Below are 16,344 nucleotides of genomic sequence, written 5' to 3' on the forward strand. Positions count from 1 at the left end.
CATGCATCTAATCAGGATTATAACTGTATAAAGATGTGCCACATATAAACAAATATTCATAATTTTCTCTAGTAACACAGTGACTAGTTATGAGCCATCTTTGAATTTCATTAATGCTAGCTGCCTGGAAAAGCAAACCCTGCAGAAAGTCCTATACTTAAATGTCCACAATGCTTAGCCTAATGCTGGAACTATCCTGATACCTTAAAATGTCCCTGACATTAGTTCTGCATTTGACTAAAAGTTGTTATAGAAAACTTCCATAGAAAATCAACAGAAACACACTGCAAAGAATTTTTACTTGAGAACTCAGGACTAAGGACACAGAGTTCTGCAAGTGACGTCAAATCAACATGGCTGCACACATGGTCTTGCTTATCTGAGTTATTGCTGCTGTTGTTGATGCTGTAAATTCTACACGATTTAGATTCAACATTCAGGAATATTCATTGTTGAGATCTATAATACTGATTTATACACATCACTGTTTTGAGGAGGAAACTATACATGATTCATTACTGTTAGCCGACTAACTTGCTAACAAAAGGCCAAAGATAGAGGTTTTTCTCCATTTATATTTCGTAGACATGAGAAAAATTCTGAGCCTGGACTTTCCACTCTTAAGATAAGATGAATGCAGTATTTTTCTGAGAGAGTCATGTTTATAAATGTGAATAGTTTTTCCCAGAGGATTATTTATTAATGTTATTTATATTTACTGTGAAAACTAGACAGTCATCTTAAAGTAAGTAACTTAACTGGACACCTAACAAATCTTTATTTATTTAACTGCAGGCTTAACAACTTTTAACTGTTACAAGCCCATTAAGAAACTTTCAGAGGTACTGTCATTCAGCTACATGGGCTTAAAGACCTGCCCATCTGTCCCACTTAGACACACCCACCTGTCTCAGTAAAAGACACACCTAAAAGACTCATTTTCCCACTGTAAGACTCCACTTTATAAAAATATAAAGTCTCCAGTTTATAAAAATAAATTAATTAATTAAATTATAAAAAGTATAAAAAGTGCATTTTTCATCCAGTAAGACACGTTAATCTGTTCGACACTAAGACACAACCATGAGACACCACCCTGTCCCACTAAAACCCATCGCCCTCTAGCCCTTTCACTAAAACACACGTAACACGAAAAGATGGTGTCATGCCGATAAAAGCCACCCAAACACTCATCAGTGTGTGGTGTGCAAGCAGACCCTATCCTCATTATCCAAAAAAAAAGTCTCTCACTCACCTGTAGTCTGTTTGTAATCATAAATGAATGCGTTTCACTATTCTGATAACTGCGGTGATGCAGGATGATGTAACTAATCACTGTTTTGCTCTAGAGGGACAGTGGTAGATCTGGATTACTGATCAGAATGTCAAGCTGCCCCTGTTGGGCCCTTGATCAAGGCCCTTAACCCTCTGCTCCAAGGGCACCATATTATCATGACTGACCCTGTGCTCTGACCTCACAGAACAAAATGCAATACTCACCACAGAGAGGTGGTGGAGATGTAGTGCACCATCTGAATGAAGGGCAGAGGATCTGATGACGCTCCACAGCTACCACACACACACTAGAGATGAGGAGATAAATATAATGAGTGTAAAATGGCCCATTTATGTAGACAGTGTGGTTAACAGTGCATTCATTGATGGAGCATTTCACTGGTTTCAAGGCGACAGACAACAAGGAAAGAGAAGGACACTGTGTATGACAATGTGTTTCTAGAAAAGTAAATATAGTGCTGAGAAATAACTGTCCCCAAACACAGTAGGAGTTGGAGCCTCACCTGCTCGAAGAGCGTCATAGCAAACTTCTGGTGTGGAATGCAGTGTTTTGCCGTGCAGATGTCCTCCTTGCTCTCATCAGCGATGTGAAAGTGGATACGCATGAGGATGTTCTCCTGAGAGAGACAGAGAGGAAGACGATGAGAGTCATTTTAGGACTGAGGGTGCTTTTTTGTCTGTGGGACTGTGTGCACTTTCACTGAACTCCCTGTGAGCCCCCATTTAAGATGAGCGATCAAACACTTGATATTTTATAACCTCTATTATTATCCAGGAATATGATGTCAGTGTGAGAGGGAAAACACAAGGTTCATGGAGTGACTAATTCTCATGGGGTGTGGTGTGTGTGTGTGTGTGTGTGTGTGTGTGTGTGTAGAGTGGTGCTAGAAAAAGCCCAAGGCTGGAGGAATGTGTGGAGAAAAAAGTGAGAAAGACAAAACTAAGGTGAGAAAGTTAAAGTTTGAAGAGACAAAAATGAGGTGTTTAAAACAACTATCAATATTTCTGTATTTCCACAACATATGTTGAGTCACAGCTAGTTACAAGTAGATGTTTTTATTATAATTAGATGCTAGTTAACTAACTATAACATTTGATAGTGGTTCATTTTAGTTATGTATCTAACCATTGCTGAGCTAGCTAGCTGAGATTAACCAAACAAACCAATGAAGTTATCTAATATTATCCACGTTAGCTAGAGCGCTAGTGTTTGAGTGAACTAACATATAATCAGGGGAGGAAATTTGTAAGTGAAAATAAATTGACATTTAAAAGATTGCATACTTAAGAAAACCCGTTTTATGTCTTAACGTTTGAGTAAAGCTAATTAAATAAAGATCAGCTAATGTTAGCTTAGTAGCAAGATACTATTTTTTTTTTTATTATAAAATCAGTGATTTACTTCAGCCAAAGCGACACTTCCTCACTTTTTAACAGCCAAGCGCAATCCACAACCAACAAAACAAACTCTTCTTCGGTCCTGTCAGTGGATACTAACAGGTATAAACAATCTGAAGAAGTCCAGAAGCTGTACTGTGTTTAAGTAAATGAAGAATCTACAGGTCATGCACTTAAAGAAGTGCTGAGAAGCGGAGACGATTTGTGCCTGATGCATATTGATCCCAGCAATCAAGGGGTATTTGGTTTAACTACTCCCACAGGTGAAAGGGCATGAGGATGCACTGTTCTTCACATGGAGAGTTGGAACTGTTCACTAAGCTGCTGTTCAATCATGTTATCCATGAGTACGCTGATCAGAAAGCAGTATCACTGGGGAAAGGCAGCGTCACAAACAGCAAGGTCCGGCTGCCCCAGATACTCAGCATATCCCCCACCCGATAGCTCTCTCAGCTCACTGGAAGAAAATGCAGCGAATAACTGCATCTCAAGTTCAGTGGAGAAAAAAAATGGAGAGAACAGAGAGGTGACAAGTGATCAAACATGACCTTTCCTTCTGCTCGGCTTGACAGATCCAAGGCGCGAATAAATGGTAGCCAAAATAAACAGAGCAGAGCTGTGGTGTAAGAGCACACACGTCTTCAGGATTTCTTCTACCAGAGCAACTTTAATTCATCAGACAAAGTCACATTTCAAATTTGACAAGTAATGAATTGATGGAGTTGAGAGGAAAGAAAGGGGTGAAGAGACAAAGAGGTTAAAAGAAAGAACCTAATTAGGATTTTTCTTTTGTTTTGGGATGATGACATTATTGTAGAAATGTCCATTGCACTCTAATGGATTAAAATTCCATTAGAATAAAAACGTTATCATTCTGATTACCTTTATCATTATAAATATTCATTATTATATAGATCTATAGACTGCATGGCCTAATATATAAACTAGTATATAGACTATATGGCCAAAATTTGGTGTACATCTGTTCTTCTCACCTGTGTGGGTTTTTTAAGCATCCCATTCCAGATTTAGCTTCCTTTGCTGTTATCATAACCTCCTCTCTAATGGAAATGCTTTCACTAGATTTCAGAGCATGATATGAGGATTTGTGCTCATTCAGCCACAAGAGCATTAGTAAGGTCAAGCCCTGATGTTGGGTGAGAAAGCCTGGGGTGCAGTCAGTGCTCCATTTCATCCCAAAGGTGTTCAGTGGGGTTGAGGTCAGAGTTTTAATTCTTCCATTTAAACCTTGCCAAACCATGTCTTAGCATACACAACCTTAGCAAAACATAGACAGTGTTTTGTGTACAAGGGCATTGTCATGCTGGCACAGGTTTAGGCCTCTTAGTTCAAATAAGGAATATGAAGACACGTGTTTGCCTCCATCTTTGTGGCAATAGTTTTGGGGAAGAAGCACATATGGATGTGTTGGTGAGACGTACAAATACTTTTGGTCATATATTGTGCATGCATATAATACTATACATGTAATATTAAAGTTTCTATTCAGTGAGCTTTCATTTCTGTGCTCTTTAGGCGTTAAGAGTTATGTATCAACCATAAAAATGACAGTCAACTGTTTTCCCAGTGGCCAGACAGCACAATCCAGAGCAAAAACAACTGAACTTTATATGACCCTAGACACAGACTTTCCAGTTTCACACTTTTCCCATTGCTGAGCTCAGTGTAGTGGAAATTCCCATCTGTGCTGGGCATCCTTCCGGATATAATTTGTTTGAATACGAAGAGGTAAATTACCTACAAGTTATTTGAAAGCTACATTAGTGGCACATTACAGGGAAGTGGTAGCTCAGGGGTTGGCCTGTTATTATAAGTTCAAATCCCAGCACTGCCAAGTTGCCACTGCCGGGGTCTTGAGTCTGTCCTTTAATCCGTAACTGCCTAGTTACATAAATGAGATAAGTGCTAGGAAAGTTTCTCTGGATAAGGGGACTAGATCTCTACTAGATCTAGTCTACTAGATCTCATAAAGGAATTTTCTAGGATCTTGCACACAATTTACAAATATGTCCGATCTTTATGTCTTCTTGATTTCTTTGCAATTGATATAAATAGAGAACCCTTAAGGTCAATTACGGCATTCTACTAAAGCAAGAATATGTGTCTGTTTAAAAACCATGGTTGATGTTTAAGTCATCTTCCTTTCTTATAAACCTGTTTAATTGACGTACTTGGATCGCGTATAGTTTCAATTCAACAGTAACCTACTCCTGAATACAATCCAAGCTTTGAGGGTACTTACAAAGCACTCAGCAGCGTCGTCCATGATGCCCAGCTGGAAGCGCTGCTCATCCTGAAACGTCTTGGCCAGAGCCGTACGCAGAGCGTCAGAAGGTAACACCTTTTCTGTGCTGTACTGAAACTGCACGAAGATGCTCTGCAACAACACAACGGTACACATTAGAGAATAATACTATCTATAACAAAATACGTAAATTGAACATTGGATATAGAACTACTGTCAGGATAGCTAGTATTTCTGCAAAAAGTGTGAAAAATTGTAAAATAATCAATACTATGAGACTCTAGCTTATTAATCTGCTTATCTACATCCTCCTTACGAATTACAGATCAAATCAACAACAGAAGTGATGAGTAGTGAATAAAGCCTGCCAAGTCACTAAGAGATTAATCTGTCCTCACTCTGTTACTCAGCTCAGTGAGATAAAAAACAACACCAGTGCCAAGTTTTACCTGGTGAAATCACAGTCGGATAAATCTGTATTTGATGCCTGTGCATGCAGAGTGACCACGTGGCCATGTTTCTAGCTCTCTCTCTCTCTCTCTCATGATCTTTATCTCTCTCTCTTTTGGCTCCATCTCTTTTCCTCCCTCTGTCTCTGAATGTTGCCAGTTGGCCTGATTCATTGTAGCCATGGCAGCCATCACAATTCCACTTATACAACATATTGCATAATAGTTTCGTGTTATTACTTTTATCTACTAATAAATATGAATATTTAAAGAGGAAACAAACATTTAAGAAACATTTAAGAAAAAGCCAGGCTGATCTATAAGCAGTGTTTATTAATAAAAGGAATCCCATGTCACACATATACAGGCTTCTTCACTGTATACACACCTCAGTGACTGAATAAATTAAAGTATAATATGCCTAGTGAGAGGGCATGTGAATAAAGCAGGGCTCAAGTTGAATTTTTTAACACTTAACTGCAAACACAGGCCCTTGTTGGACTTGGACTAGTGCCTCTTTTTTCTTTTGACTCATTATACCAGTTTCATACCAAATATTTTGGGAGAAAAGTGTCATTGGTAGACACTTTCCATTGTATAGTGTATTTAAGTCGATTCACTAAATAACAGGATACACTTTATGAAAAAACATATCATCATGACTGATAAAATTTCATTTAAGCTCCACATTTGATGATCAGGGATGGGGCTCAGTCAGCTATAACTAAACCTGCCACTGGTCAGACAGACAGTAAACAGGTATACCCAGACACTGTGGAGGATACAAGCAGATATTTCTAATTTTTTGAGCTTTTGAAAGGAATCACAGCTGATTCTTGACAGGGCGTGATGAAAGGCAGAGACACTGCAGATGTAAAGAAGACACAATGAGCATAAGGTGATGGTGATGAGAGGAAAGAAAGCACCCAATTTGTTCGTCCTCCCTAGCTTTGTATGCCTTATAAGTGGTACGCGTAAAGGACACGGCAATAGCTTCTACTTAACAAAAACTAAACCTGGAGGTAAAGCTAACCATACATCCTCAAATCAATGAGAAATACATTTTCTTTCCCACATGATATCGATCAGATCTCAAATATCCACTTGTCTGCACAGAGTACAGAAACCCAGCAAGTGAAACACGCAGGAATATGAACCAAATGTCAATAGTGATTACAAACACTGAGAAGAATACGTGATTATGCTAGGTTTTACCTTGAGAGCGCAGAAGATGCAAGAGTCCTCCATGCACTTGTGTGTGGTTAGCTGCCTGAAGCTTCTGCGGAAAATATCCAGGTGCCAGAGGACCTGTAAAAGAGGAGCAAAACAAAGAAAAATGATGTGACCTAAAAAGACTTAAGTCATCACACCAGAAATCAAAACAGTGTTGTGTGAAGCTCTTCAGAGACCCTGGAACATGATAGTTAAGTCATACAAGCAAATAACCATCTACTGTCCTGCTGAATTTCTGAGCATGAATTCTTCAGCCATCAAATATTCAACACACTGCGCAAATCCGTGCTGCAGACCCGTGTCTTTCTGACTCTTTATATGTCCCCCCAGAAAGATCTAACAAGTTATAAAACCAAGATTTCTAATAGAGTAGAATTCAGTATAGCCAAGTCCATGCAGTGTTACCTGCTGGAATATAGGACTCCTTAATCCAGGATAATGACTAACAAACCTCTGCCTATGCTGAATGCAAAGATATACTGCTCCAGCTCCTCCAACAGGACAAGCTGAGATGCTTCACCTATCAGATGTCAGCTGTCTTATACACTTAATAATACCTGCAGGACAGAATGCCAGACTCAGGGTGGATATAAAAGTGAGATGGAGAAAGGACATGGACAGGTTGACATCAAATTAAAGATAGAAGAAGTGAAAGCAAGGTAAAAGACAGTGTTTCTCACTATGAGGAAAGATGTGGAGTGGCAGCAGAGAACATACTGCCCTGGCATCTTCTTGCTGTTTAGATCCGTCCTCCACACAAACACACACACCTGTCCAAGCAGAAACGGCTCCAGGGTCTGACCCGGTGTGTGTCTGTAGCTTGTGCAACAGCACAAAATAGTTCATTTCTTTACTTCACTCGATGTTTAATACAACAGCGGCTTAGCACTTACAGTTCTGTGTAGTGACTAAAAGCATGCAAGATCCAACCCCTGCTATATGAAAGAAGCGTTGTTGAGCTAGACCTTTAACACTTTACTACACGACCCTGTAGATCGGGAGCATTTGTTGATTCAAACAACATGCAATGCCATTTCTCTGTTTTGTTTCACTCAAATATGAGATAGACGACATAGATTATAGATCATACAGTAAGTAAGAATTCATCACTAATGCAAAAAAAAAAAAATTCATTAAATAAACAGTAACCTGAAAGAAGAAAAATTTCCAATACATCCATAAAAGAACAAAAAGGGAAAAAAGGACCATCCTAACCAACCAACCACCATCCTTAGGTTCTCTTGATGGAGGAAGGGATGAACAGACAATGGGATAAATAAGTTCTACTATATCTTACAGTGACTTTTAATAGTTTTCCACTTCACTCACACAAGTGACCACTGCCTATCTAATCCCAAACCATAATATACTACAGGATCTACCTCATTTCTTCTCAAGAGATCAGCAGCCTTAGAACACATAACGTGGCCAATTTAGTGCCATTGCAAGCAAAGGCAGCTGATGACCTCAGGAAGGATCATGTTTTCAGGGTGAAGATTAAAAGCTTGACAAGGAACAACAGAAAAATTGCAAGCTGTTGACATAAAAAAATAAATAAATAAAACTGGTGAGTCCGGTCCTAAAGCCACTTTGACCACATCAGGGCAGGCTTGTCAGATAACAGTCTTATAAATGTTATAAGATGATACGTAATGTAAAGTTCTATCCTTTTCCATAAGCAGCACATATCTCACTTTCTTTTGAAAAGCTGTCCCAGCTGCAAAAAGGGACATCTCTGTCGAATCTCTACATTAAGAGCAATTATTCTGTAGTGATGTTACACTGATCAGGCATAACTTTATGACCACCTGTCTAATATTGTGTTGGTCCCCCTCTTGCTGCCAAAACAGCCCTGACCCGTTGAGGCATGGACTCCACTAGATCCCTGAAGGAGTGCTGTGGTGTCTGGCACCAAGATGTTAGCAGCAGATCCTTTAGGTCCTATAAATTGCGATGTGGGGCCTCCAAGGGCCACACCTCGCAACTCACAGGACTTAAAGGATACTTTTGATAGATACTGACCACTGCAAACAGGGAACATCTAACAAGAGCTGCCGTTTTGGAGACTTTCTGATCCAGTCGTCTAGCCATCACAATTTGGCCCTTGTCAAACTCGCTCAAGTCCTTACGCTCACCCATTTTTCCTGCTTCTAACACATCAACTTTGTGGACAAAATGTTCACTTGCTGCCTAATATATCCCACCCACTAACAGATGCCATGATGAGGAGATAATCAGTGTTATTCACTTCACCTGTCAGAGGTCATAATGTTATGTCTGTTTGGTGTATGTCTAGTTTGAAAACAAATAACAAATCAGATTAATCTATCAATACTGACATAATACATGTAAAGAACACTGCACCATAGTGACAAAAAAAAAACTTGCATATAATCTGAACATATTCTTATTGAAATGAACATATTTTCAAAACTAAGTTTTCTGTTCATAATACAAAAAGCTCTTCCACTGGCAGGAAAACAGATGATTACGCATTGTGGCACACTAGAAAAGTATATTATGCAACTAGCATATGTATCTGTCTCATTATTTACAGTAAAAAAAATTCATGAGAGACTAATTTAAACTGTTTTATCTTGGAAGGTTGCTCTAGAAGCCAAAGAGCTCTCAGAAGAGTGTATTCAAGCAGTGAGAAAGATGAAAACTCCACATCAACAGTAACAGCAGGGGAATATAGCCAGCATCACTACACCCTGGTTCTGTAATCATACGGCACAAGTAATGAAGAGTAACGGTACGCTGGTGATAGGCGATAGCACGATGAGAGTCCAGCCTCAGCTGTTCATTACTGTTGTGCCAGACTGACCCATCTTTCTCCAGTTCTACAGGGGAGTGTTTCTGCAAAACCAGAGTTCAACATGAGCCACATTTAAAACGGCTTTTCAGTTTTAGTCCATGGACAAAATTCTCTCCAATCATCCAGCTGAATCACTCCGACTATATTTGTGATTAAAAGTGAACAGCGGAGATGACAGTCAACAGCAAATGGGTCAAAAATCCAAACAGTCTGAGGCTCTGAAGAGCTGTGCAGATCTGGTACATCAGACAGCTCTGAGATTGCACTGTGGAGAAAATGACACCATTGCAGTGTACATTACATGCATGAGATAGCACGGACAAGAACAGGAAGAGAGACAGAGAGAGAGAAGGAAAGAGGAAGGAATAGCTACAGCCTGGTCACTGGTCACTTCCATTAACTCATTTTTGTCTCTAACTACACCTGCTTCCTGACAGCGTGTATGATTATTTGTGTGTGTCCATGTTATTTCTGTATTTCAATGCGAAAAAAATGAGAGAGAGAGAGAGAAAGAAGGAAAGAAAGAAAGAACTGAGGGAAAGATTCAAAATATTTTAAAAATATTGAAAGAAGAGACAAATAAAGAAAACGAAAGGACACCTAAAAAAATGATGAAAATGAAAGAACAAAATAACCAACAATAAAAGAAAGAAAGATTGCAAGAAAAACTGCTTTCATTTCAACTTGCACGTGATAGTGAATCGTAGACAGAGAACTGATTAAACTGGCGGTATGCGGTGACGCAATGCAAAAAAATTGAGCTTATAGAAACATCAAACCCTTATTTCTGGTGTTCTTTTAGCATAACAGGAAAGTGCTGATTACATATCCGGCCCTCTCGTGCACCACTGACTCAGCAGGGGTGAAGGGAAATAAGACTGTTTGTAAATATGAGAAGCCTAGACACAACACTGTCCCTTCTCTCACCCAGGCTCTTCCTTTCTTTCCCATCATGCTGTGTCCTTGATTCTGTCCTTGGTTTGAAATCGGCTCAACTGCAGATGGGCGAAGACATTTTCCTATTCACTTCTGAAATGGTTAATGATGTCAGTGCTCATCATGTCTCGTTTGTGAGAAATGCATTGAGCTATGGTGGCTGTTTCCAAAGAGCCAGTTTCACAATGTTGCTCTGTGTAGAAAATAGGTTCGGAAGTACTGAATCACTCCGTGAGACACAAAAGAAAGTATCATGTGGGATTGTGGGAGTCATTGTGTAAATCTGTAAGTTCAATTCTGACAAAATACCATCTAATTTCACTCAATTTCACATGAACCAGAAAAAAAAAAGGTCTGAATATTTGATACTGCCTGCAGAGGCAAATATGCATTGTGTAAATAGAGGTAGTGTAAAAGTACATTTAGTGGAGAATAAATGTCCTGCTGAGAAAACTGACTTCTCATCGTCAATGCATTAATCATCAGTCCGAGATGGACTGGCTTGATGGATCGGTAAATTATAGCTCACTGGGATAACATACTGAGCTCTGCTCTCCTTCTGCCTTTTCATTCCATTCACCAATCTGTAATAAACTGAGTTAGGATGATTATGGACTAGGTCAGGTCACAGGTATGAAGTGTACTCAACACACTTTACAGCTCTCTGTCTGCTTAGGCTTCAAAGGCATGGAGGAGGACATGAATACTCATTTGCAGAGAGGGCTTAGTATATGAATGATACTAAAATGTGAGTCTGCCCAGAAATAGCAGTCTAGACAGAACAACAAAAAGAGATTTGTACATTAAAAGGAAACTTATTTATAAGCCACAACACGGGTCAAATATGTTACACTTGTCGGTGCTGACTGCTTCAAATCTGCCGATAGTTAAAGTCATAATAAAAAAAGGTTCTAGAGGCTTGAGAGTATGTCATAAAATAGTGTAAACGACAAGATATTCAAAACCATGAATGCTCACATGGAACATAAGCTACACAAAGTATTTAAGAAAGAAACAAGGAATCACAAGAAAGAAGGAAAGAACAGAAGATAAGGAAGGAAGGAAGGAAGGAAGGAAGGAAGGAAGGAAGGAAGAAAGATTTGATCCCATCATTTTATAACTCATTTAAGATAATAAACCCATCAGTGTTAATTTTAGACCAGGTTTTCTTAAGCAATTTGTTAAAAACAAGTCATAAAAACACAAGCATCTGGTCTCTGTTAGTAAACTCAGAGCTAGTCCTTCAGCGATTGCCTGGTGCCACTCTGGCATTTCCTGATTAGGGCTTCTCTTTGCAGCACGGACACTTATCAAGGGTCTGTAGCTGTATTTAATCACCCAGAGACCAGTGCAGGCAGAAATCTGATCCTCAGAAGAGAGTATTAATAAAAGCTCATTAAAGCACTGCATTTAATTCCAGACAAAGAAATTACTGTTTTCGCCCCCGGCCTCTCGATTTGCTGTCTCGACATATTGTCGTGCCTCATAGTAGCAGACAATACAATGGAGCAGTTCAGCCTCCTCCTCCAGCTCATAACCGACACTAATTTGTAGCTTCAGAGGTATTATTATCTGGCTAAGCAGCTTTAAATCCATATAGCTGGTTATACAGTAATCTAAAAATAGAGGGGACCTAATGGCAGGTTGTGTGCTGGGTAATTATTGTCCTAGCCAGCGTTTGCATGACAGTTGTTTGTGGGGTCTTTTGCACACAGGCTTGAGTCATGGCTGTGCATGAAAAAGCAGGTGAGCTGTGGGTAATGTTGCTCATGTAAGCAAGAAGCAAAAGTCTCAATTCCAGCACCATCATAATAAACATTAAAAAAAATGATAGCTCCTTCACCTGATGACATGTTACTGACAGATTTACACACACTCTGGAAAAACACATATCCTTCCTCTATGTAAATATGAAACTAGTAAACACATCCAGGTTCAGCTTGTCTAGCCCACTGAACACACTGCTGTGAATCATGACGTGATGTCTACAGCTCAACCTGGGCATTTTTTCAGGTTTACTTCTAAACACTAGATTTTTCTATTCATTTTTATTTTTGGACTTTTGTATTTTGCATCGATTCTGGATTTTTCTCAAGCTGGATGGAAGAGAAATTAAAACGTATGAAAAACACTATTTTTGTGTGGATAAACACTACTGGCTTGCCCTGTAATCACCAGACTTCTCATGCTGGCTCTTAGCTGGCATCAGCTCAGACAGAGACTGATTATTATAATGTTCCTGGTGCAGCTCAGAGACTGACACTATATATATATATATATACACACACAAATCTAGTGCTGCCAAATACCTTTAAAAATGTAACTGAATTTGTGTTTTAACCATTTAGTATTTATATTACATAAAACCCAAAATTGCCTGTTTATAACCCCTTACTGACAGACAACTTTTCTTCTTTAAATGACGAGGGCCACTTTGGAATGTAGATTTTCGAAGAACTGCATAAATTTCATAATCATAATCGGAGTCCTAATTGAATCTACCCCTGGAACATAACACTAACATTTTCTTGATCTTAGAAAACATTGTAATAGACTGACTGTTTGGGCTTAATGAATTAAAACAAATTAATGACATTTTTGAATTACAGAATGGAGTCCAAGAGATAAAACTGGCTGTGTCTTCCCTGTCAATCACATCAGTACTAGCCAATTATGGGCATCTGTGTATGCGAAAGAGGGCAGATAGCTAATTTCCTCCCAGTGTGTTATGCTGCCTTGTGTTGCTGCATGAGAAGCAGTGTGAAAAATGTGCAGTTGGCTGGCTTCATGTGTTGTGGAGGAAGCACGTGTTAGCCTCGCCATGTGATAGGGAAAAGCTGGCTTGGTGAGTGTGAACTAACCAAAACCATATGAGGGATAAAATGAGGGGGGGAAAATGAAAATTAAATGAAATGCAGAAAAATAATTTCCACTTCATTAATTTACTCATTTTGTTTTGTAAAAGGAGGGTCAGAAATCCTGTCCAAGATAAATCATGCTTTAGAAAAGTAAAACCCTTTTCTCACTGTACACCTTTGCAAAGTCCCAAAAAAGAGAAAGAAACAGTGAGCTAAATGACAGATTTCCTGTAGTCATGCAATGCTTGCTGAAGTATCTTACTAGACCATGACACGATTAAGGTCTGGAATAAAATGCAGTAGTGTTAGAATAGATGGAATGTTACTGTTTCAGTTCAACTAATCCAGGAGTGGGCACTCTTATTTGCATACTTATTTTGCATACTCGGTATATGAAACAATATGGTGTGGCTGATGTTTTTCATTCCAAACAAGTGAGAGAAACACCAGATGAAACTGGTGGCATCAGGTGTGGTTCCTGATTGGTTGGAATATCAACCTGTAGCTTTGCCACCCTTGTGGGTAAGACACCCCTGAGCTAAACATTATAATTTTGCAGTGTATGACTAGCGTACCTCTGACTTTAATTCCGTTTATTATACTCATATTATCCCAAATAAATTGAAACAGTTGTTAAATAAAACTGAAGAATTCTGAAGACTCCCAGTTCACGCCTCTTCTTGGAATGTCTATTGCTCTTGTAAGATCTAAACTCCGCCACACCACGCAGTAAGAGAACACACCCTCTCCATTAGCTTTTACAAACTCTCACTTACAGAGATGCAAACACAAACAAAATGATGCTCTGGCAAGCCACAAGAAAAATTATTTTGCTGTACCTGGATTTCAAGTGCATAAGGTGGTGCAAAGGTTGGGATTAAGGTTGGGGTTAAGGGAAATTTGGGGGTTGGGATTGGGGTTAGGACTGGGACTGGAGTTGGGATTAAGAGTTTGGGGGTTGGGATTAGAGTCAGTGTTACGGCTGGGTTTGGGGGTTAGGTATTGAAGTTAGATTTGGGCTTGGCATAGGAAGTAAGGATTGGGGTTTGGGGGTTATAGTTGGAACTGGGGTTAGGGCTTGGATTGAGTTAGGGTTTCAACACAGTGCAGATTCTTCTTAGATAAATGCATTCATATTAATCCAAAACTACTGTTTGATCCTGGAATCTTTTTTATAATTAGTTTGTGCTAATTGATAATTTCACAGGTTGGTACCTTAACATGCTTCATTTCTTCTTTTTATGTAGCTCATGCTGTGTTAATTTTTATAATTATTACACTTCCCATTACAGTTCCCTGGTGCATATTTGCTAGCAGGAATAATAACTTACAGCTGTATTTTCCCAGGTCACTAAGGTCAGAAACATGCTTAATTGTTCTCTTAATTTCTGTGTGCCTGTTTTTGTTTAGGCTTACACACAAAAACATAAAAGACAAAAATTATTCTGAATCCAGAAAACCATACCTGGGGGTATTATGTCATTTTTCAATACTAGGGACTATATACTTGGTTTCTAAAACACTAAATTCATTGTTGTTGTTTTATGGCACTGATGTATGACAGCTTGTGTTTGTGAAAGTAAGTGTGTATTACCTGCAGAGCACTGTTGAGGAAGCAGCTGTTCTGTCCTGGCTCATTGCTGAGCCCTTTGCTGGGAGCAATGGAGGTCATGGTGCGTGGGGTAAAGATGCCCTGCAGCCCACTGCTGCCTGATGCAAAGTAGTTCCTTTTCCAGGACATGGTGGAATTGGCTTTCAGCAACCAGTCTGTCCCAGTAACACCAACCTCAGGGTCATATTCTCAAAACAGACAAGACTAGAATAAAATGTCCAAAAAGAGCTCTTTCATGGGCTAGCATGACCTAATTCCTTGGCTTGCTCTGAGTTTCAGGCTTATAAAGCATCACCAAGGGGCAGGGGGGAAAAAATCATGAATTTCAATAGAGCTGTCCCGGGCTGACTTACACACTTGTCCTCTACTTTTCACACCTCTCTTATCTGCACCCTATCTCTGAGGTCTTGTTCGTGGAATCTCACAGACTTTTGTGCAGTGGGTCTCAGGTTTGAGGGGGATGTTCTAATCTCCACTTTGATCACCACAGTCCAAAACAGCCACTGGTAGATTTTTGTGGAAGAAGAGGGTCAGCGTCTCGTCTTTCCCCTAGCTTGTAAACATATCAGCAGGGTGTGAAAACTCGCACTTCAGATCTGGAAGAAAAAGTGAGAGATAAAAACATTTAGAAATTAGAGCCATTCTTAGAGCCTAGTCTTTTTGACACGACTGTATGCTGAGGAGACAAAGATACAGTTATCATAACAAGGGTTGGGCATATAATAAAGTAGAGCATAGTAATCACATAGTACACTGCACACCATAGCAGATATACGTTTTCTAGTATACATGTCCCTGTATGTGTGTGTGTGTCAGAGAGAGAGAGAGTGTAAGAGCAGAAGTCCAAATACTTGAATATTATTCAAGCAATACCTTGAAAAATCGGAACAGTCATTCTGCCAGAAATGCCCGTGGCTACTGTCAACACCCATGTGTTCTTTAAACAAAGAGATTCAAGGGCAGTGCTGTAGTGAGAATATGGGCAGAGTGACAGTGAAGGAGCGTCAGGGCTAGGTTTAATGTCTGTCTTTAACAACAAAGTCAATAAAAATGATAGATAATGTGTATCTAAGAATCAGGAGAGACTTGTAATATTCTGACATCTCATAGTCCTTGGCTTTGTGAAAAGAAACCAGGAATTAAATGAGACCTGCACACTGAAACACATTAAATATGTATGTATTGAAATATCTACAACGTGCTTAGAGATCAGGGTGCTAATTTGTCTGTCTGTGTGCTATATTTTCTTTATTCCTTTAAGAAGTTAGTGACTGTCTGCCACAATGACAGGAAGACACAGCCAGTCTAGTTACTATGGCATTTAATAGGAATAAAAAAATTAAATGATCTCCCACACAAGTGATAATGTCTTATTAATGTGATGTGAAATCTAATGTAGAAGTAGCAGAGAAAATGTCGGACTCTTAGGACCTTTATACGACGCAGCTATGTTATTGTCCAGTTACTGTAGAGACTCC

The 16,344-nt window shown here is 39.3% G+C and overlaps 1 protein-coding gene across 5 annotated transcripts in view; it reads right to left on the reverse strand.

Moving 5' to 3' along the window:
- usp54a (ubiquitin specific peptidase 54a) overlaps positions 1–16,344 on the reverse strand; it is a 54,671-nt gene that overhangs the window by 17,689 nt on the left and 20,638 nt on the right. For all 5 annotated transcript variants that reach the window (XM_058385579.1, XM_058385578.1, XM_058385580.1 and 2 more), the window contains exons 2-6: positions 14,849–15,462; positions 6,625–6,717; positions 4,958–5,092; positions 1,800–1,913; positions 1,501–1,583 (exon numbers count right to left, since the gene is read on the reverse strand). In XM_058385579.1, coding sequence (XP_058241562.1) covers positions 1,501–1,583; positions 1,800–1,913; positions 4,958–5,092; positions 6,625–6,717; positions 14,849–14,995 — 572 coding nt within the window. In that variant the 5' untranslated portion in view covers positions 14,996–15,462. The remainder of the gene's footprint in view (positions 1–1,500; positions 1,584–1,799; positions 1,914–4,957; positions 5,093–6,624; positions 6,718–14,848; positions 15,463–16,344) is intronic.

This window comes from Hemibagrus wyckioides, linkage group LG03, assembly GCF_019097595.1.
Source record: "Hemibagrus wyckioides isolate EC202008001 linkage group LG03, SWU_Hwy_1.0, whole genome shotgun sequence".
Lineage (NCBI taxonomy): Eukaryota > Metazoa > Chordata > Actinopteri > Siluriformes > Bagridae > Hemibagrus > Hemibagrus wyckioides.